The sequence below is a fragment of the Bacillus rossius genome, chromosome 1, assembly GCF_032445375.1.
Source record: "Bacillus rossius redtenbacheri isolate Brsri chromosome 1, Brsri_v3, whole genome shotgun sequence".
NCBI classification, from domain to species: domain Eukaryota; kingdom Metazoa; phylum Arthropoda; class Insecta; order Phasmatodea; family Bacillidae; genus Bacillus; species Bacillus rossius.
This window is the reverse complement of record NC_086330.1, coordinates 376762869-376782516: the sequence shown is the minus strand read 5'-3', so window position 1 is coordinate 376782516 and position 19648 is coordinate 376762869. Positions and strand designations below refer to the sequence as shown.

The following is a 19648-nucleotide window of genomic DNA, read 5'->3' as shown; positions in this document are numbered from 1 at the left end:
ATGAGCATGTTGCCAAAGGTTTGTGACGTGGAGGTTGAGGATCATGTAGATTTTTGTGATACATGCGTAGAAGCAAAAATGAAACGAAAATCATTTAAAAATAGTGACAGCGAATCTAAGGAGATTCTGGACTTAATACATACAGATGTAGTGGGTAAACTACAACCAAAAACGAATGGAGGTTCAAATTACTTTGTGACCTTTCTAGATGACAAATCCAGGTTTTCACAGGTTACCACATTGGAAAACAAAAGTGAGGTTAAAGGTGCATTAGTATGCTATGTGAACAGTGTAGAGAATCAGTTCAGCAAGAAAGTTAAGTGTCTACAATCAGACAGGGGGGGTGAATACTTAAATAAGGAAGTTGAGAAGTTTTGTAATGAAAAGGGTATAGTACATAGAAAAACAGTAGGATATAGTCCACAGCAAAATGGACGGGCAGAAAGGTTAAATCAGACACTTTTATCTATATCTAGATGTTTGTTGTTTGAATCAGGTCTACCTGCTGCTTTTTGGGGAGAAGCCGTTGTAATGGCCTCTTTTATCAGGAATAGATGTCCGTCAAAGCCACTTAACCTCAAAACTCCATATGAAGTATGGAATGGTAAAGCACTTAGTAAGGAAGATGTTGATGACATAAAAATTTTTGGTTGTGAAGCGTGGGCAGCAACCATACATCATGGGAAGCTGGAAAAGAGGGCGGAAAGGTGTGTGTTTTTAGGTTTTGAACATGGTGTGAAGGGTTACAGGCTGTGGAGTTTGAGGAGAAACAAAGTTATTTTGTCTAGGGATGTTGTGTTCAATGAAAATGTGTTTCCTTTCAAATTTCACAGTGAAGAACCAAATACACCCATCCAGCTGTGTAAAACTCTAGAGGTTGAGGATGACATTGTAAATTTGGATGATGTAGGTTCAAGTGAAGTCGAAGGTGATAAAGGAAATTTTCATGATAGCATTGTAGAAAATTTAGATACCTGCCCTGTTGTAAACACAAATGATGAACATTATGCTGGCATTGAAAACATTGAGACTGAGACTAGTGTAGCTGCTGAAAGTGTAGATGTTCACGACAATGATACAAATCCCACTGAAATGGAGAAACTCAATGTTGACCCAAGAGTTGAAGTCAGGAAGTCAGAGAGAATTAAAGTACCAAGACAGTCTTCCAACTGTGTGGGTTGTTGTAATTTGTCAGAGTACAGCAATAACAAAGAACCTCAAACCGTAAGCGAAGCTCTTAATTGTAAGGAGAAAGACTTTTGGAGAAGTGCCATGTTAGAGGAAATAGATAATTTACAACGTAATCAAACTTGGATAGTTGTAAAGAAACCTGTAGGAGTAAATGTGATTGGGTGTCGATGGGTGTTCAAAAGGAAATTTAACAAGGAGGGTAAGGTACAAAAATACAAAGCTAGACTTGTGGCTCAAGGACATACTCAAAAGTTTGGTATAGATTACTGGGAAACATATAGTCCTGTTATTAGAAGAAACAGTATCAGAATAATGTTTGCACTGAGTGTACAGATGGGCTGGGATCTGCAACATGTTGATGTCAATGCAGCATTTCTAAATAGTGTTTTGAGAGTTCCTGTGTTCATGAAATTGCCTGAAATGTGTAAAGATGATGTCTCAGATGGTGAATATGTCTGTGAATTAAAAAGGAGTATATATGGGTTACATCAGGCTGGCAAAGATTGGAATGATCATGTCTCTACTATAATGCTCAGTCTAGGGATGAAACAGTGTGTTTCAGATCCATGTGTTTTTTCTCTCTCTTCAAAAAATCTTATTGTTGGTGTGTATGTAGATGATCTGATATTGTTGGGTGAAATGGATGCAATTAATGAGTTTAAGATCAAATTTGGTAATCTGGTTGAAATAAAAGATTTTGGAAGTATGTCAACCTTATTTGGATGGGAAATTTGTAGAGATGGAAAGGATTGCCTAACTGTGAGTCAGTCAAACTACATAGCCAGTGTATTAGAAAAATTTTCCATGAGTCAAGCAAAAGGATGTTCTTCGCCATACTTGGAAAGCTTGTCAGCCAACTCTGACAATGAACCTTTTGATCAATCTATTTATAGGGAAGCTATAGGCTGCTTGTTGTACTTAGCTACATGCACTAGACCGGATATTGCCTTTAGTGTAGGAAAATTGAGCAGAAAGTGCCACAACCCAAGTGTTACAGATTGGCGGGGTGTTAAACATGTTATGAGATACCTTGTTTCAACCCAAGATTATAAATTAGTGTATAGACGTGACAAGGGTTTTGTAAGTAGCTATTGTGATGCAGATTGGGCAAATGACAGTGATGCAAAGTCTGTAAGTGGATATGTTATATTTATAGGGAAATGTCTTGTTGCATGGAAAAGTAAGAAACAAGGGGAAATAGCAACTTCCACCACACATGCTGAGTATATATCCATGTTCGAGGCATCAAAAGAGTTGGTGTGGATGAAAGAATTTCTGTCTGAATTAGGCATGGGACTGTATACTGATGGGTCATATGTTTTGTATGTGGACAATCAGTCTGCTAAACAAATAGCTGAAACTAAAAGGGTAGCAGAAAGAACAAAGCACTTTAAAGTAATGTATCACAAAATAAGAGAATACATAAATGATGATACTGTTATTCTTAAGTATGTTCCATCTGGTGAAAATATATCAGACCTATTAACCAAAGGTTTAGCAGGTCCAAAGACCAGCACATTTTCAAATTTGCTGGGTGTTCATAATAAATAAAACAAACGGGCAACAAGGGGAAGTGTTGGAATGTGTTGCCATGTTGATTTTATTTTGTAAGAAGTTTCTTAAACAGGTGTTGGGAACAATGATTTTGGGTTGTACTGTTGGTACTTAGATCGTGAGTGTTTCTTCTAAATAAATGTATGTGGGAAGCTTTATGTGAAATGTGTTTTAATAAAGGACTGAAGTATGTGGACTGATACAATATTTTCTCATTCCTGCATATTATGGCAATAATCTAACACCAATCACTTACTACTTACTAGTAATCTGAACATATTTGCAAATATTATTTTATCTTATTTTTAAATGTGGAAGTTTTATTAGCAGCTGAAAATAATAAATATTAGATTTCTGTCCCTTGAAAAAGACAAAATTCATTTTAATAAAACAGTTTTCAATGAAATTGTCAACAAAATACATATAATTGCCTCTCCATATAAACTGATTTCTTGAACTGAAGTACAGGATGTGTGAATTCTCATATGTACATATTGACATGGTCGGGGCATTTGGTAGCAATTAAATTGTACGTTTAGTGGGCGCCACCGTGTCTAGGGGGCACGGACCCGGCGAGAAGACTCTGTTTCAGGCGTGACGTAGCCCGTGTGGCGGCGTGACTCCTTTCCCCCTTCAGCAATTACCCTAACCACTGACCTGGCCCGCTCTCAGCGTCGAGCACGCTGTTTATAAAAACCACGCAGTGGGATCTCAGGGCGCCCCACACGCCGACAAACAACACTCGAAGCACGCAAACACAATCGCTCTATGAAAACGCCTCGCGGCACGACAGGCACAGCTGTGGTCAAACCACCTCGATAGGCGCACAAAGGCGCAGTCCTCGGAGAGCCGGAATGGAGCGTCTTTCTTCAGCTGGCGACGGGAAGCGACTGCGCGAGCAATGGCCGCAGAGGTAGCGGGTGGAGGGGGGTGTGTGTTTGGCGCCAAGCGCCCTGAACAGTTACCCTGTTTCCCGTTGTGCCGCGGACGTGGTTAGTAAACGAAATACATAAAAATTACAATCAATTTGGATATAAAAACACATGGCACTTGGGGAACGATACAAAAGATTTGCACAGTACGTATTATTATTTCTTGGGGAGCGAAGCACTGATTCTTCAGCGCCCTCTTGCGTCGGCGCACTATTTAAAAACACGTCAGCCGGGAGGATTAACAGGAGGGGAGGGAGGTGGTGGCACATCGGGCTCAGGTGGGCGCAGCCCTGGACGACGTCAACATCTATAATGAATAATTAGTTCACATCAGCACACATTTAAAATTAAATTTTTTTCCAAATATTTTGTATGCCACATTACAATGTTTTAGGGTACATTTACAGAGAAGCAACTTCTGGCAAGTAAGGCAAATAAGCACTAAAGTAAAGGTTGGTTAGGTCAGCTATATATTATGTATTACTTATGTGTTATTAATGTATCTGACTTTACCCAACAAACCCTTTACTTAAGTTGTTATAGTATTGGCCTTATTTTCCAGAATTAACTTCTTTACAAAATTACCATATTGTGAACATATCCCAATAATGTAGTCCAATTTAGCTTTATACTGTTTATGAACCATATACAAATCCTAATTAAATGCTTAGTCCTTATAAGTTCACCTAAGAATACTTGGTTACTCAGTATGACTAGATTTATATTAGTTCCTTGAGATATGTTATGAATAGTAAATTAGGTCTTAGAAGTAGGGTAAGTTTTAACTGTTAATTCTAGCACCGTGAATAACTGTTCTAATAGCAGCCTTGCTGTTTTATTATAGAAAAAAAAGTTCTAAAGATGGATTTATATGTAACCTAGTTTTCACACCATTTATTGTAAGGATGATTTTGACTCCATATAAAGTCATAATTGGATATATGAAATGGAAAAGCCAAGGATAATAAACATACGTGCAGTTTTTAATAGTTCACTCACTCTTGTATGATGTACTAGTCCACATTGTGGATATTCCATTGACAAAATTACAAGGATTCGATGCACAATTAAACAAATCAATGACCAATTATACACTGTCAATGTATACTTCATTGATAAACACGTATTATTTATTCCTGTTAAATACTTTGTGATAAGCTTCTAGTTTTAATATTTTAATTCACCAGATTTAAATATTGGTTCAATAACATGTAAAGAAACATTCATTCTTGAGTACAAAATTCTCCAAATTGTTGTGTGACAAGCCTTATAAATGTATTTATTAAAATTTTTTGCAGGAAATAAGATCAAATACAAGTAAAAACTCTAACATAAAACAAATTGTTTCTTACGACACAACATGTTAACTTATTACGGCCGAATTTGGTCACCTTTGGTTATGATGGAATGTCATAATGTTAAGGCGTCATAAGGCCGTTGGACGTCTGGTTGGTATGACGGGGATAATGAATCTGCTATCGACCTACATCTCCTGGGCTGGTGGTGTGCGGTGCGCCCAACACTGCTCCGGCAGACTGTCGCCACACCTGGCGGTGCACTACCTCGCACTTGCAATCTGCAGCCGGTCGTGTCACTCCGAGTCACATGCCAGATATAAGTTCCTTATATAAAAAAAAGGGGGGGGGGGGGGGGGGTGTCTGTAAAGTCGGTTTACGAACGATAATTTTACCTGATGTCATAAGAAAACGTTGATGAAAAATTGCATACTTTTTTATTTTCAAATATTATTTATTACAGTTTTTGCAATTTTAATTTAAATTAATTTGTTTGAATATAATCGCGAACAATTAGTTAAAAAAGCCCGCCTTAACCTGCTTGATATTACAGGAGATTTTCTCGCACGGTGGTTGGCCGGTACTTGCACGCTCTGCTCAGGCGGAACATAATTTTTCATGCCTGCAGCTGGCATTCATCAATTTATCAGACATTATCACGTCAAAAAAACCAGGCAAATATTCTCCATAGTTACAGATTTTGCCTAATTGCCTCTTGAACCAACTTACATTAATTTTTCCACAACTAAGTAACACACAAAACTGGCTTCAATATTTTTAGTTTCAAAATATAGTTTCATTAAAATTTGCAAATGGCATAAAAGAACGCGGGGAGGGATTGTGTGGGGTTCAGTACATGGTCAGTAGGTAGGACCAGGAAGCAGCCCCTGATACCTCAGCTGCAGCGGTTAAATAGTGAATTTTATAACTACTAAGAGGCCACACAGCTCAATGGTATGTTTCACATTTTATAAAATAACACAAAGAAACACACAGCTTGTTCTTCCTAAATGCTCACAAAACGAAGAACCATACCAAACTTTTTTTTAACTTCTTCCACCATGCAAGACCGGCAGTTCAAATTGTTTATACCATTCCTAAAGCTGCATCACTGGCAACATTCTACAAGTTTTGTTTCTTGGGTAGAGATGTTAGATTTCCACACAAGTATTTTTGAAAAAATTTTCCCGAGCTATCTCTCACAGAAACAAATAACTAAGTTCTATCAAGTTTTCTACACAAAGAGAACAGAATATGTAAACCATACATTTGGTATTTACAACTGAATGGCTCACTTAACATCTGAGATTTGTATAGGACCTACACAGTCTTTAACAACTGATGGAAACAAATGTATAAACAGTATATTTATATCTGCAGAAAATGAATTATTTTAATAACATATATCAAACTGTCTTTAAAAAATGTCAAAATATACTAGCAATTGAAAAAAGAAACTACGTATATGGTTTTATTTTTCCAGAAAATGTTCTAAATTTCTCTATTCCAGGCTGTCATGAATTTTAATTACAGTGTAAACTCTTTATAACGTCACTCAATTTAACGACAAACTCCTTAAAACGTCGAAATTGCTTGACTTTGGTTGGTTTACTTTGTTTTCTATACAATAATACACTCTATATAGCATCACACTCACTCTATTTAACAACAATACGGAATCATAAATCACTAGCTGCCCGACCTAGCTTCGCACGGCTATACTAATGGAAAAAAATTAAGCCACATCTCCCATTTACAGTAATGGTAAATAAAAAAAAATTAAGTGAAAATTTATTACAATGATGTATAATGTACCGGAGAGAAAATGAATAGCACCGATGTTTTCCCGACTCGTGCACGCAACGTACAACTGATGTACCCGTACTTCGCTACGGCAGTCTACAGGCAGATCACTCTTGCGCCGCTCATTATACATGCCCCTCCTTGTGGGTACGCCACTGCCGCGCGATGCCCGTTGCCATGGAGACACAGAAGGCATGAACAATGCAAAAACCTGTTCTCATGCAGACAAAGTACCCACTGTTGCCTGGTTTTAACAACCCATGGGATCTAATTTTCGGAAAATGTCATCCTGCGTATCATAAGGAACATTACAGTGAAGTTTCAAGTCTGTAAAATATATATACTTGAAAATAAGGGCAATTTTTGATATTTAAAGTACTTGCAAAATTTCAACGGTGATGAGGACTGCACTAACAATGAAATAGCCGTTGCCATAGAGATGAATGAAGCATCAACAAAGCAACAGCCGTTGCCATGGTGATTTCCTACCAAAAACTGGAAATAAAAAAAAAAATTTAGGGGTGGACTACCCCTAACATTTAGGGGGATGAAAAATAGATGTTAGCCGATTCTCATAGATACCGGATAAGCACAAAAAATTTCATCAAAATCGGTCAAGCCGTTTCGGAGGAGTATGGCAACGAAAACTGTGACAAGAGAATTTTATATATTAGATATATATATATATATATATATATATATATACATACACACACACACACACATACGTGTATATATATACACACGTATGTGTGTGTATATATATGTATATATATATACACATACATACACACAAGTCCTTGTCAGAATTGTAACGGGAGAGGAAAATTATTGATGGTCCGAAAAATGAAAATTAATTAAAAATAATTCTAGTGAAAGAAAACAAAACAATAGTTTAGGTTTGCAATTTAAAGTGATAAAAAGTATTTAAATACTAATTGAACTCTTATGAGGGTACTGATTGCTTCGTTGTTAATATCACACGGGTGTTTTTTACTTGTATGGGAAAATTAAGAATGATAAGGCATCTAGTGCGTGGCAACAATGTTAATAGGCAATAGGAAATAAACTTCTAGCGCCTGCGGCATTGTCAACACACACTTTGTACGTGTACTGCATTTGATTCTAAATTGGACTTTTAGTAAGGATCCCTAATGTTATTGATAATATAATATAGCCTATAGCCTTCCTCGATAAATGTACTATCCAACACTGAAAAAATTTTTCAAATCGAACCAGTGGTTCCTGAGATTAGCGCGTTTAAACAAACAAACTCTTCAGCTTTATAATATTAGTATAGATTAAGCAGTACTTTTCTAAATTGCTTAAGTTTATAAGAACTGCAGCTGTGTATGTTCTTCCGTTTGTTGTTTTGTTGTATTATCTAGCATGTGTTTACTTCGACTGACGTACCGGAGATTCTAAAACATTTTCTTTTTTTTTGTATGATGAACTTGCACATGTTTACCTCGGTCAGTAGACTTTTGTCAAGTTATTACACGTTATCATTTTCGCAGTTGCTTACAGACTTTCGAACTGTACACATGACGAGTAACGAAAATCTTCCATGTATTGACGAAAAAGTTTTATTAAGCACTTGCAGCGAAACTATTAGAAAAATACTTTTTATATAATCAAGGTGATCTGGCAGTATCTCAAGATATCAGTAAAATACATAAGAAAATACAATTAAAATACTGTAGCAGCAAAAACCATCAGACGAAGATAAGACTATATGCAATGAGTGTTATTTGTATGAAAATTAATGTTCGTGAGTAAAATATGTACTATATTAGTAAATACTTATTAATATAGCATAGTAAAATTATATCTTTTATTTCTCTCCATTTAACGACCACTCTCTATAATGCCGAAAAATGCTCAGTCCGTTAAGTGTCATTATATAGAGTTTAAACTGTAAATACTAATTTCCCATTGTTCCGGACTGGATGGTGCATTGTAATTCAACAATGATACTACTGACTATGGCCAACCATTAGGAAAACATCTAGATTTTTTTAAGACTCGCTAACTAGAGACAGTGTTAATCAATACAAATAGGATAAATTGGGAGAAGGAACCATCCCGGCATTTCATCCGTAGTGACTTTCAAAAACCTTGAAACCAAATTTGTAGAATTATTGATCTAAAATTTTGTCTTTGAGCCAACTCGCTCTAAGCGACTAGCAGTACTATGCAAGATTTTAGTGACAGATCCAAGCTCAATTCTAATTAGAATAAATCATTTGAAGCTAAAATCAACAAGCAAAGTAACAGAGGGGTCGAAAAAAAAAAATCAAAATAGTTTATAAGTTTTATTTACAATTAAACAACACAATGGAACCTCTTAAAGACGGCCAATGCACTAGGTACAAGCGTACTACACGTGGTTGCAAGCGACGGGGTGGTTAGATGGGCGTGGTCTCCTGCAGCTTGTACCAGCTGCCGCAGGAGCAGCGCTTCGGCTCGCCCTTGTGCAGCCACATCCACTTGATGTGCTGCGCCTCCGGCTCGCAGATGCAGCCGATGATGCGCGCATCGAATGCCGAGGGAATCAGGTTGGGGTTCTCCTTCGTGCCGGGGCCGCGCTTCATTAGCTTCATGTTAAAGGGATCCTGGAATAAACAAACAAACCACAATTTCAATAACCATTTAGATTAAGTTAATATTTAAATATGTAAGAAAACTTATGACACGGACGTTGCTACCTCATCATCTGCCTGCACATAAAATTCACAGATCACCCATCAGCTCAGAATTTCAGTAATTATCGGTAGTCGCAACTTTTTAGAATAGAGAAAAAAATTGGATAACATGGTTTTCACACACTACACATGTCCCTGTAGGGATTGTTTTTAATTCCTACTATTTTTTTTTTTTAATAATAACAGTTTATAGCTTACATTACTATACTATCATCGGATGTCACAACTTTGACAGAAAAAAAAGAAGGAAAATATGTTTTAAAAGTACTAGAGGTAAATATGTAGTTGGGCGGTATTTGCGAAAAAAAAATGTAAAAAATCCGAAAATACCTTTATTATATGCTCTTCAACTTCCTCTTTTCATTAAAAGTGGCGGAGGTAAGAAATTGCAAATACTTTAGGAGATATCGAATTTTTAAATTTCTTCATATGTAGTTGAGCGGTATTTGCGAAAAAAAATGTTAAAAATCCGAAAATACCTTTATTATATGCTCTTCAACTTCCTCTTTTCATTAAAAGCGGCGGAGATTTGAAATTCCAAATACTTTAGGAGATTTCGAATTTTTAAATTTCAGCACAATACCAGCGCATTCCTGTGGCGTGCGTGCACCATTGTTTCTTGTTTACGTACAAGTATATATTTTTTTATTGGATAATGATGTCACGTGATTGTTTGTGATAGGCCAGAATTCAAATGAACTAATACGTGATTATTTAGTTCAATTATTGTTTAAAACTGTGTTTAATTACTGCCTCCAACTTAGGTGAATTTTATACGTTTCTAATTTTAAAGTCTTATTTGTTATTTTGATATTGTTGCGCAAGTAATAAGTAACAAAAAAAATTACGTGAGTTGTTACTGTGCATCCTTTGTTATGGGTTTGTTAGGTAAGGTCAGTTACATTATAAATAATTTAAAACTAAAGAATAATTAAAATCAATTCACATTATCTTTAATACCATCTTAGTTTGAAAGTATTTATAATGTAACTGACCTGACCTAATTGACCATTTTAGTTTACTGTTCACCCTCTGTCCGGGTTTGTTTGGTCAGGCCAGTTACATTATAAATATTTTAAAACTAAACAGCCATTAAAATTAATTCACAAAATAATTTTTAATGTCGGCTTAGTTAGAAAGTATTAACAATGTAACTGACCTGACCATACAACCATTTGATTAATTACGCATTCACGATTCACGTATTCACGAACACACGGTAAAATAACAAAAATGGCGGCGCTCGAATGGTTCCACAGGTCTTGTATTGCAAAATTAAAAAATTCTATATCTCCTAAAGTATTTGGAATTTCTTACCTCCGCCACTTTTAATGAAAAGATGAAGTTGAAGAGCATATAATAAAGGTATTTTCGGATTTTTAACATTTTTTTTCGCAAATACCGCCCAACTACATATTTACCGTACTAGAGACGTTCCTAAATTTACCCTGAAAACATGGTTTCTTTAATTTCTACCGGTTCATGAAAAATAACAGTTTAAAGCTTTTATTTCAATAACTGTGTTTACACACTGACGCTGCCAGTCATTGTTTATGCATGATCATGTGTGTCTGTTTAGCACAATTGTAGCCAACTATGGAGAATTAAAAATATGCTAATTCTTCTGGTTCATGTACAAAAGTGTATCACTATATCCTGAAGGAATATCTCTAGTATATTACTATTTATCACGGGTAAGCAATGAATATACGCGGCAGCATAAAGGCAGAGGTATTGTAATGTAAGTTATAAAATTTAATTTTTTTCACTAACTAGTAGGAATTACAAAAGCATCCCTTCCCAGGACATTTAGGGTGAGTGTACTGAGTCAAGACCATGTTTTCCGATTTTTTCTATCCGGTCTAAAAAGCCACGGCGTCAAATATTACCGATTACCGGAAAAAAAGGGATGGGATATAACCCTCGCCCCTTCCAATTTCTATCACATCATACATCCAGGAAACAAGTGTTTAAAAACACGTACATCATTTCCAGCGAGTTCTGCTAAGAGTTCACGCTTCTCTAATCCCGTGGCCAATTCCATTGGATCTCCCATTACTGCAACCAAGGAAAAAACCAATCCATACACCATAACGGCAACTCATATTAACATATAATAAGAATTTATGAACATTCTAAATCAAGTTTAACAATTTCAATCAAGCGTATAATATATTTAGTTAAAACAATTCTGTACTCACGTTTCTTGGCGCATTGTACTGAGGAAATAGAAAAATTTCTGCAAGAAAGCTGAACAACTCGTCTGCATAGGAACGCCATTTTTGAAGATAAAGAAGAGTAGAAAAAAATATGGTTAGGAGAACGAAATTTCCTCTACAAACATCTGAAGCCAACTAAAAGTAGCACATCATACATCTAAGACTATATGTGCACATTAAGAACACCTGATTACAACTTAAACAAAATAAAACGCCACAATCCCGAAGTGCAATTGAAGTGAACGTATCGAGTTATCAATTATAGTGAAAAGTAAAGCATGTTTGACATTCGTGTTACGAATGAATAAATTGCATAATTTCATAAAGTAAAATGTTACAATAGAAAATAATGATTTTTTAAAAATTGGTTATAAACTGATGTCCCTCGGCTTTAGGTCCCTGATCTCCTGTTAGTGTAATTGTCCTGTTTTGCCCTTGTAGCTCTCGTCGGTGAGGAATGAGTTCAGGCCAACGTGGCCGGGACAGGAAAATACGGGACCTGGAGGGAATTTAGGAGGAAAGGAAGAACGATAGGCTGCTCCAAGGATAACTCGATGATGTTCGTTTCCACGAGCCCCTTTTATTTTCGCACAGAGAACCTGCCGCAGCCTGGCGGGTACGTCACGGAAAGAGCCCCCTCCCCGCCGCGACCCGGATTTCCGGAAATAAATCTCGTCTTTAGAGAACGTCCCAACACGAACAGGGAAATTAATCCCGTAACAATGGTTCCGGCTAAGATTGCTCCGTAATGATGCGCAGCACGTGCGCGGTCCGTCACGTAGGAGTCTCGTACTGACTGAGAGGTTCGGCGGTCCCTAACTGCGCGTACACGGCCTATGACGTTCGTCTGGTGATGTCCCGGAAAACTCGTAAAACTCAATACGGCGCGCGATACAACTAAAGCAGCTCAGCTGCAGAGGCAACCTGTGACATTTCACTGTCGTCGGACTGCGAGCTGAGAAGATGCGCCTCACGAGCAGCATTGAGCGGTGTGTACATCTGCTCTCGATCGCGCCCAGAACACCACTGCACTCCCCCGCCCGCCAGCGGACCGAGGCCCGCGGGCCGCGAAGGAGGGGTGGGAAGGGGAAATCGGCCGTCGTGGGAGAGGCCCGCCCCGCGACGAGCCAGGTTGCGATTACATTACTAGCAAGGCATAAGCACTTGAGAAAAATCACAGAAATATTAACACAACTTTGTCGAGTAATTAATTAAAAAGCAAATTTACACATGAATTAATTAGTAGCGATTACAGAATATACACAATTGTTGAGGCTCGTTACCATTTAAAACTACATAAAAAGCATAATTATTTACACAAAAATAAGCCCACTGGCATACTAGGGCGCACGCGGGTGCGTCCCTGACCGTCGCACTTCACAGTCGGTGCACTAGTATTGCAAGAGAGGACGTTGACGAGGCATAACGGCCTGAAGGAGCCGAGGAGACACTTGGGTCGACGTCAAAACATAATGTTGAGTTATTCTGTAAATGAAAATGAACACAGACATTTGACAAATACACATGATAAAATAAACCATCATGCTGAAGCAGTTGCTCCGTTTTTCGGTACTGTACAGCATTCCTTCCCCTCCTTCCCCTCCCCCTTAACCCGGCCGACAGCCTTTCTCCACCATCGTCAAATAGACCATCCTCCCCTCCCCCCCCCCCCCCGGCAAAAAATATCGGTCTTCACCCACGCCTCCCAGCGATCCTTTGTCGAGTGTATTTCCGGCCTATATATACTCCGGCCCCTAGCGTATTCCTTGCAGTCTTTCGGTCTCTGGACACGAAGGCTGTCACTGCGGCGGTGGCATGCGTTCCGGTATGTACTGGGCTGTGAAACTTAACGTCTGTATTTAAGTATTGTTCTTGCTTGCACATTATGGCAGCGCCTACATTTTTTTATTGCTGCCATATGATGTAATGTAAAGTAATGTAATTGCCACCAATGTTTGGACCCTTCAGGTCATTTGATTTGGGTTTCTTTTTCTCACGCCAAGTACTGCCCGTAGCATGTTGTAACATTTCAGCGGCTGTATATGGGCATACCACGATGGCATTGGACACTTCTTGTCAAGCCGCATTATAAGTTCTCTTTTGATTCTGCCTTCAGTTTTTTCGCCTAGCGGCCCATATTACTTGATCTGCTACTTTACAGCGTTTCGCCACCATGTCTGCTTTACTCTTGCTTACTTTGTTTTATTTGTGTGAATAATTGTATGTATTTCGCGTCCCACGGGAGCGCATTAGTATTTGCCCCAATGATAATTATAAACTGTTTTATAAATTTTATTTATTTATGTCATGTTCCATTTTCGCTCTAGAGGCATTTTATTATGAATAAAATTGTATTTTTTCTAAGCTTGATATTTTTCTTTGCACCAGCTTCCCACTATCGTTGTGATTTAATGTAAAAACCCACCCACCTGCTTTTGTCTAAGATATTTTAATCAATCTAAGTGCCTTGTCCACGTCCACTCAAAATCATAAATCATGCTCAAAGCTCGACAGTACAAATAAAAAAAAAGAATAAAAAGGATTGGGTTTCGGCAGAACTGATCTATTCCTGGAAACAATTAGCTTTAGCTTTAGCTTGAAGCGTTACATGACACCATGTCGTCTCAATTCTATACACACACAGCTATCATTACACTTTCGGAAGCCCAGTCAACACCTGCTTATAATTACCGTGCTGGTTAAATACAATAGGTGTAAGATATTTGAAAGCTTGGGACCCATCACGGCATCACAACCTTATAGCTTCTGCTTGTGACAGGGGTTGGGGAAGGGCAGGAGAATCGGTAGCGCTCGCTTACTCTTCCCCTCCAGTGAAGTGGCCGGTGATAACAGTAAGACACGCAGGCTTTTAGCTAACCTGCTTTCAGATAAGAAAAATAATTAGTGCTAAGGGGGGGGGGGTAGAACACCTACCCCCCCCCCCTGGCTAAGCCACTGCCCTCGTGACGATAAGTAACATTGACGCCGACCGCTAATGCTCCTCTATGTCGCTTTATCCGCTATGCCTCATCAACGTCTCACAAAGGCGTGTGCACCGAACGCGCTCCAAAGTGTAGAGAGTGCAACGAGGAGAACGCCAGGCAACAAGTGCTACATCGGCGGAAGGATCCGGTCGGGTGTGGCATATCCCTCTGCCGAACTACAACAAATGTAATGTATGTATTTTTCCACAGGTTTTTATTAGACATTATTGTCATCATTTAATATTTCATTTCTTTCAAAATTATGTTTCACTGTGTGCCTTGTCCCGAACGTGGCTGGTTCAGTTTCCCGCGAAAATCACACGTTTCCGCGGGAGGGATGGCGGGGGAGGGGGTTCGCACGCGGTAAGAGCGGCAATATCCTTCCGGAGCTCAGAGAAGCCGGCAGCCTCCGCGCAACATGGGACCAGCAATTTGTTTTTTCACCGATATGTAGTTTTAATAGTTATAATCTTCGCAATCATTTTCGTATAGTTCCTGTGTCGGTCTCGACTTCCCATGTGGTATTTCACTTAAATAATTCAGTGCTCCAAGACGAGTGTTCATCGTAATACGTTAGTACTGTGGGTGATCTACGAGAAGTTACGTCGGCGCTTCACTCAATAACCTAGCCAACCGGCTAACTAGTTTCAGCCCGCACAGGGCAGCCAGTAGGTGACACGTGCAACCAAACTTACTAATGAGTCAATATCTGGGACAAGTCTAAGAGTCAGGTAGAGTGGCCGGAGTTACGGGCCTACGTGTTATTAGCCCTGTGTAATACGTAATATATATTTGTGAAGTGTTTTATTAGTCAGGGTATAGTCTGTCATGTTAGGGTTTATTCTGTAACCGCCGCACCGTATCGTGCAACCAAACTTACTAACGAGTCAATATCTGGGACAAGTCTAAGAGTCAGGTAGAGTCGCCAGAGTTACGGGCCTATGTGTCATAAGCCCAGTGTAATACGTTGATATTGTACCTCCGTGGGCAGTGAAGCCCGGTCCCCACCCCGCCAGCACCAGCCCCCGCTGGCAGAACGCACACTCACACCCCTCCTCTGTGCAGTCACCATCGCTAGTCAGTCTTCCTCCGCGCGCGACCCAGGACGGACGTGTGTGACCCTGTTAGACCCTGGGAGACGTGAGACCGCGAGACGTGAGACGTGAGTAGTGATACATGTGAGTGTTTTACGAACGCGAACTCCGCACCGCTGACGACCCACACCCACCGTGGCCTAGCTGCAAGCTAGCCTGGCGCCCATCCGGACCGAACAGTACACCAGCCGACTTCCCTACTAGGCTCACCCGCTAACGCAGCCTCAGTTACTGGGACGACGGCAACGTAATGTGTAATGGTGAAGTGTTTTATTAGTCAGGGTATAGTATGTCATGTAAGGGTTTATTCTGTAACCGCAGCATCGTATGAAAGTGTATGATCTTCACGCGTAATAAAATCGTGAGCCGCCACTGTGAAAGTGGCCGCGCGTGTGACGATTCAATTCGGGACAACCGTTACGGCCAGGTTGGGCAGCACTATGTGCCGTCAGCCGCGGTCTCGTGTTCGAGATCGGGCGCAGGTCCTAGCGGGGTGGCTGGCTTTTTTAGCGTTTTCTGCTCCGGGAAGGCGCCAGGCTAGCTCGGTGTCTAACCGTGTGATGGTCGTGTGTTCGTTGCCCCAGCGTGGTCCGCTAGAACCGTCGGCGGTGGTGAATTTAGTTTCGTGATTGGGTTGTTTAAGTTAATTGACATACACTGTTTGGTTTTTCTACGGGTCGCACGTCGCGCACGGGGGGTGCGGGGTGGACTTTTTATTGTTCACGATTGACACTGGTTCATTACATTGGGCGCGAGGTTTACTCGGTGGTACATGACTGCCAATGGGGCGTCGGAACACGTAGAAGTTTTGATTACACTATGATTAAAATTACACTTGATAAACTGGCACTCTGTGGTGCTTTTAAGTACACGATTACACGGCACAGGTTATTTGAGAGGGGCACCTGCGTGCCTCTACGTGCGTTTACTTAAGTCCTCACGCCAGTTGCAGTCGAGGGAGAGCGTTCAATTAGCATCGGCTAATTTCGTAATCTGTAATTGGCGACGCGCGGGCCCACCTGTGTGGACCGCGGCTCGAAACTAAATTTAAACACGTTTAATCTTGAAGTTAGCCTGTGCCTGTGCACTAGGCGATTAAATAAAGTTCTGGGGTGTCGGGAGATGGCCCGTACCGAATACTGCACGGCCCCACGTAATGCTTTGTGTGGGGCGTGTTAAATTGATGCGGCTGGGTTAGGCCCTACACTGGAAAAAGGACCGGGCGCACACGGGGAGTATTAAAAAAAGGTTTTGGTTGTGACTATAATTACCAGATGGACGTTCGGTGAAACAAAGAGATGCTGGCTCCCCGTGGGACGTGCGTCCGTCCCGGTCCGCGAGTCGCGCTGTACTGACGTGCAGCCCTGGCGCGAGGGGAGGGGTAAGCTCCTTGTCGCGCCAGAGTTTCTAAAGTTCCGTTATTCGTAAAAATCTATATAGTTAACTTATTTTAAGTGGCTCTAAATTCACATAATAAAACATAATGATTAATCTAATATCTATATATGTTATAGAAATGACATTTAATAAGTTTGTCTAAAATAAGTTTGAAAATTAGAGTCAAGCTGGAGACTGTCTGTTTCTTGAAAACTACTCCAGTGGCGAATGATAATGCTAATTTGGGGTGGTTTGAATTACGTCACACGTTTCCCTACTGAAATTAGGCTGAAGGCCGCAAGGGTTACACTCACAGCTGTTTTAGCGGAAAACCACACGTGAATGAGCCGGGCACTCCTACGTCGCACTTTATTAATTTGCCGTCGTCCGGGGTCTCGGGCTCGAGTCCCGGTGCGGTTCCTAGCGGGAGTGGCTGTTGCAAATGTAATGAGTCCGGGTGGGCGCCAGACTAGTTCTGGTGCTAGTCGGTAGTTGGGTCGTGGGGTCGATTGCCCTGCGTGGCCCACTAGGACCGTCGGCGGTGTTACGTGGGTCTGAGAGATTCCCTACTCGGCGGTGGTTGGGGATAGCAGGTTTAAAGAAGCGTACGCTGGAGTGAGTTAATAAATGACGTGTGTCATTTATTCAGTCGACAGTGGCTCTGGTGTAACGTTGTCGGTTACACACCACGTCGCACAATAGGTGACGTTACAAGATACAAATTACACAATTACACTCAACTGAGTCTGAGAGTTACTGAATTACCGTAGCACAAGTTTACAAAAGGAATGTTACACGAGGTTGCGTTATATAAGTTCACGAATGTTACGTGGAGAGGTGCGTCGCACCAGTTTACAAAAGAAATGTTACACAAGGGTGCGTTGCACAAGTTTACAAAAGAATGTTACACGAGGGTGCGTTGCACAAGTTTACAAAAGAAATGTTACACGAGGTTGCGTTGCACAAGTTTATAAAAGAATGTTACAACGTCAGTAGTTGTTCCGTATTATCGTGTCCCTAGGCGTTTCTGAGCCTGACTGCTCAACGAGGGGTGAGGGTGATTGGAGGCGGCCAGTCCCGTAAATCTGCGTACTGAGGCGGTGCTCGCGTCCACGGCAGTGGAGCGCGGACCGCAGCTAAATTCGCTCAAGAGTTCCCTTACGGGGAGTGTCAGCGCCGGAGCGACTGAGATTAACAAAAGTTCTGTCCTCGGGGGTCGGCCCGTACCGGATAGTGCACCTACCCCGCGGACCAAGTGTGGTGCAGGGGGGGGGGTGTGATATTTATGCGGCCGGATTAGGTCCTGGACCGAAAAAGCTGGACCGGGTACACACGAAGAGATTATTAAAAAGGTTTTGAAGAATGACTATAGTTACCAGAAGTGAACTCGGTGTGGACAAAGGATGATGTCTCTCCGTGGGACGTGCGTCCGCCCCGGTCCACGAGTCGCGATGTACTGGTGTCATGTCATGGCGTCCGGCCGAGGCTCGGTGGCCCTCGCGCCAGGGTTGACCTCATTACGTTAATTTCTGATCTGATAAGTTAATAAGAGAATTTAATGATGTTAAATTCTTATATAAATTATAAAAGCTGAATTAAGGTCATTTGTCTCTTCTATGAATTGAAAGTTATTATATTTAAGAATTATTGTGTTTGAATTTTTTACGTCACACCAGCGACTGTTCGTTTCTTGTCAGATTGTTCTGGTGTCGTTAATGACGCAACACAAGGTTTGAATGATTATGTCATAAGGTCTGATTGATTTATTCAGGCAGAAGGCTGCCAGGGGAACACTCACACGCGTATTTATGTAGTTGCACACGTGAGTGCCCGGGCACTCCTACGTCGCACTTCTGTCAATCGACTTTAAATTACTACGTAATATAGTTTAATAATTAGTGTTTGTTTTTATACGTGGTTGATTGAAGTGACGGTCTGTTTATTTGGGGGAGGCCGGGTTCTACCTTAGTTGTTGGTGGCTCGCCTGACTCGGGTGGGCCATGGCTAGGGGCGCGTTCCGTTAGCGGGGTTGCTACTGGCGGTTGCAGGTCGGGCTTTAGGGTGGCCTTCGGTCGGACGACGTCAAATTAGGGGCTTTTGTTTGTTTTTGATTACGTTATTATTGCGTGGGGAATTTTGTAGGCACGGTGAGTGCATTGCATGCGTAATTAGAAATGGTTCGCTATTCTCTACCTTGGGGCTGCGGTCCGCTCACTTGACTCGGGTGGGCCATGACTAGGGGCGCTTTCCGTTAGCGGAGCCGAGTACTGGCGGGTGCAGGTCGGGCTTTGGGGTGGCCTTCGGCCGTACGATGTCATATGTATAGGGCTGTACCGTAATAAATTCAGCAGACATCAATCAGAAATTTCGTGTTCTCTTTCAGGCGTCCCGAGTGGCCATAACAGCTCGGGGGGCCCTACTGCGTTGAACCGCTACCTCTAGCCACAAGGCCGAACCTACCCTGAGATCCAGAACCATACTAACATCACGTAAA

At 40.9% G+C, this 19648-nt stretch overlaps 1 protein-coding gene across 1 annotated transcript; it reads right to left on the bottom strand.

The window, feature by feature from the left end:
* Positions 1-9077: 9077 nt before the first annotated feature.
* Positions 9078-11836, bottom strand: LOC134528552 (cytochrome c oxidase subunit 5B, mitochondrial-like). The gene is made up of 3 exons (XM_063362279.1): positions 11682-11836; positions 11465-11538; positions 9078-9390 (listed from the first exon to the last, which is right to left on the bottom strand). The coding sequence occupies exons 1-3, from the start codon at positions 11758-11760 to the stop codon at positions 9184-9186; spliced, it is 360 nt and encodes a 119-aa protein (XP_063218349.1). The 5' UTR covers positions 11761-11836; the 3' UTR covers positions 9078-9183.
* Between the last annotated feature and the right edge of the window lie 7812 nt (positions 11837-19648).

Excerpts from the sequence above, each read along its gene's own strand:
- LOC134528552 (XM_063362279.1), bottom strand. The coding sequence starts at position 11,760 with ATGGCGTTCCTATGCAGACGAGTTGTTCAGCTTTCTTGCAGAAATTTT. Across the intron at positions 11,539-11,681 it reads AGTACAATGCGCCAAGAAAC|TAATGGGAGATCCAATGGAA; the intron begins GTGAGTACAGAA and ends CCTTGGTTGCAG. Across the intron at positions 9,391-11,464 it reads CAGAACTCGCTGGAAATGAT|GATCCCTTTAACATGAAGCT; the intron begins GTACGTGTTTTT and ends TGTTTATTCCAG.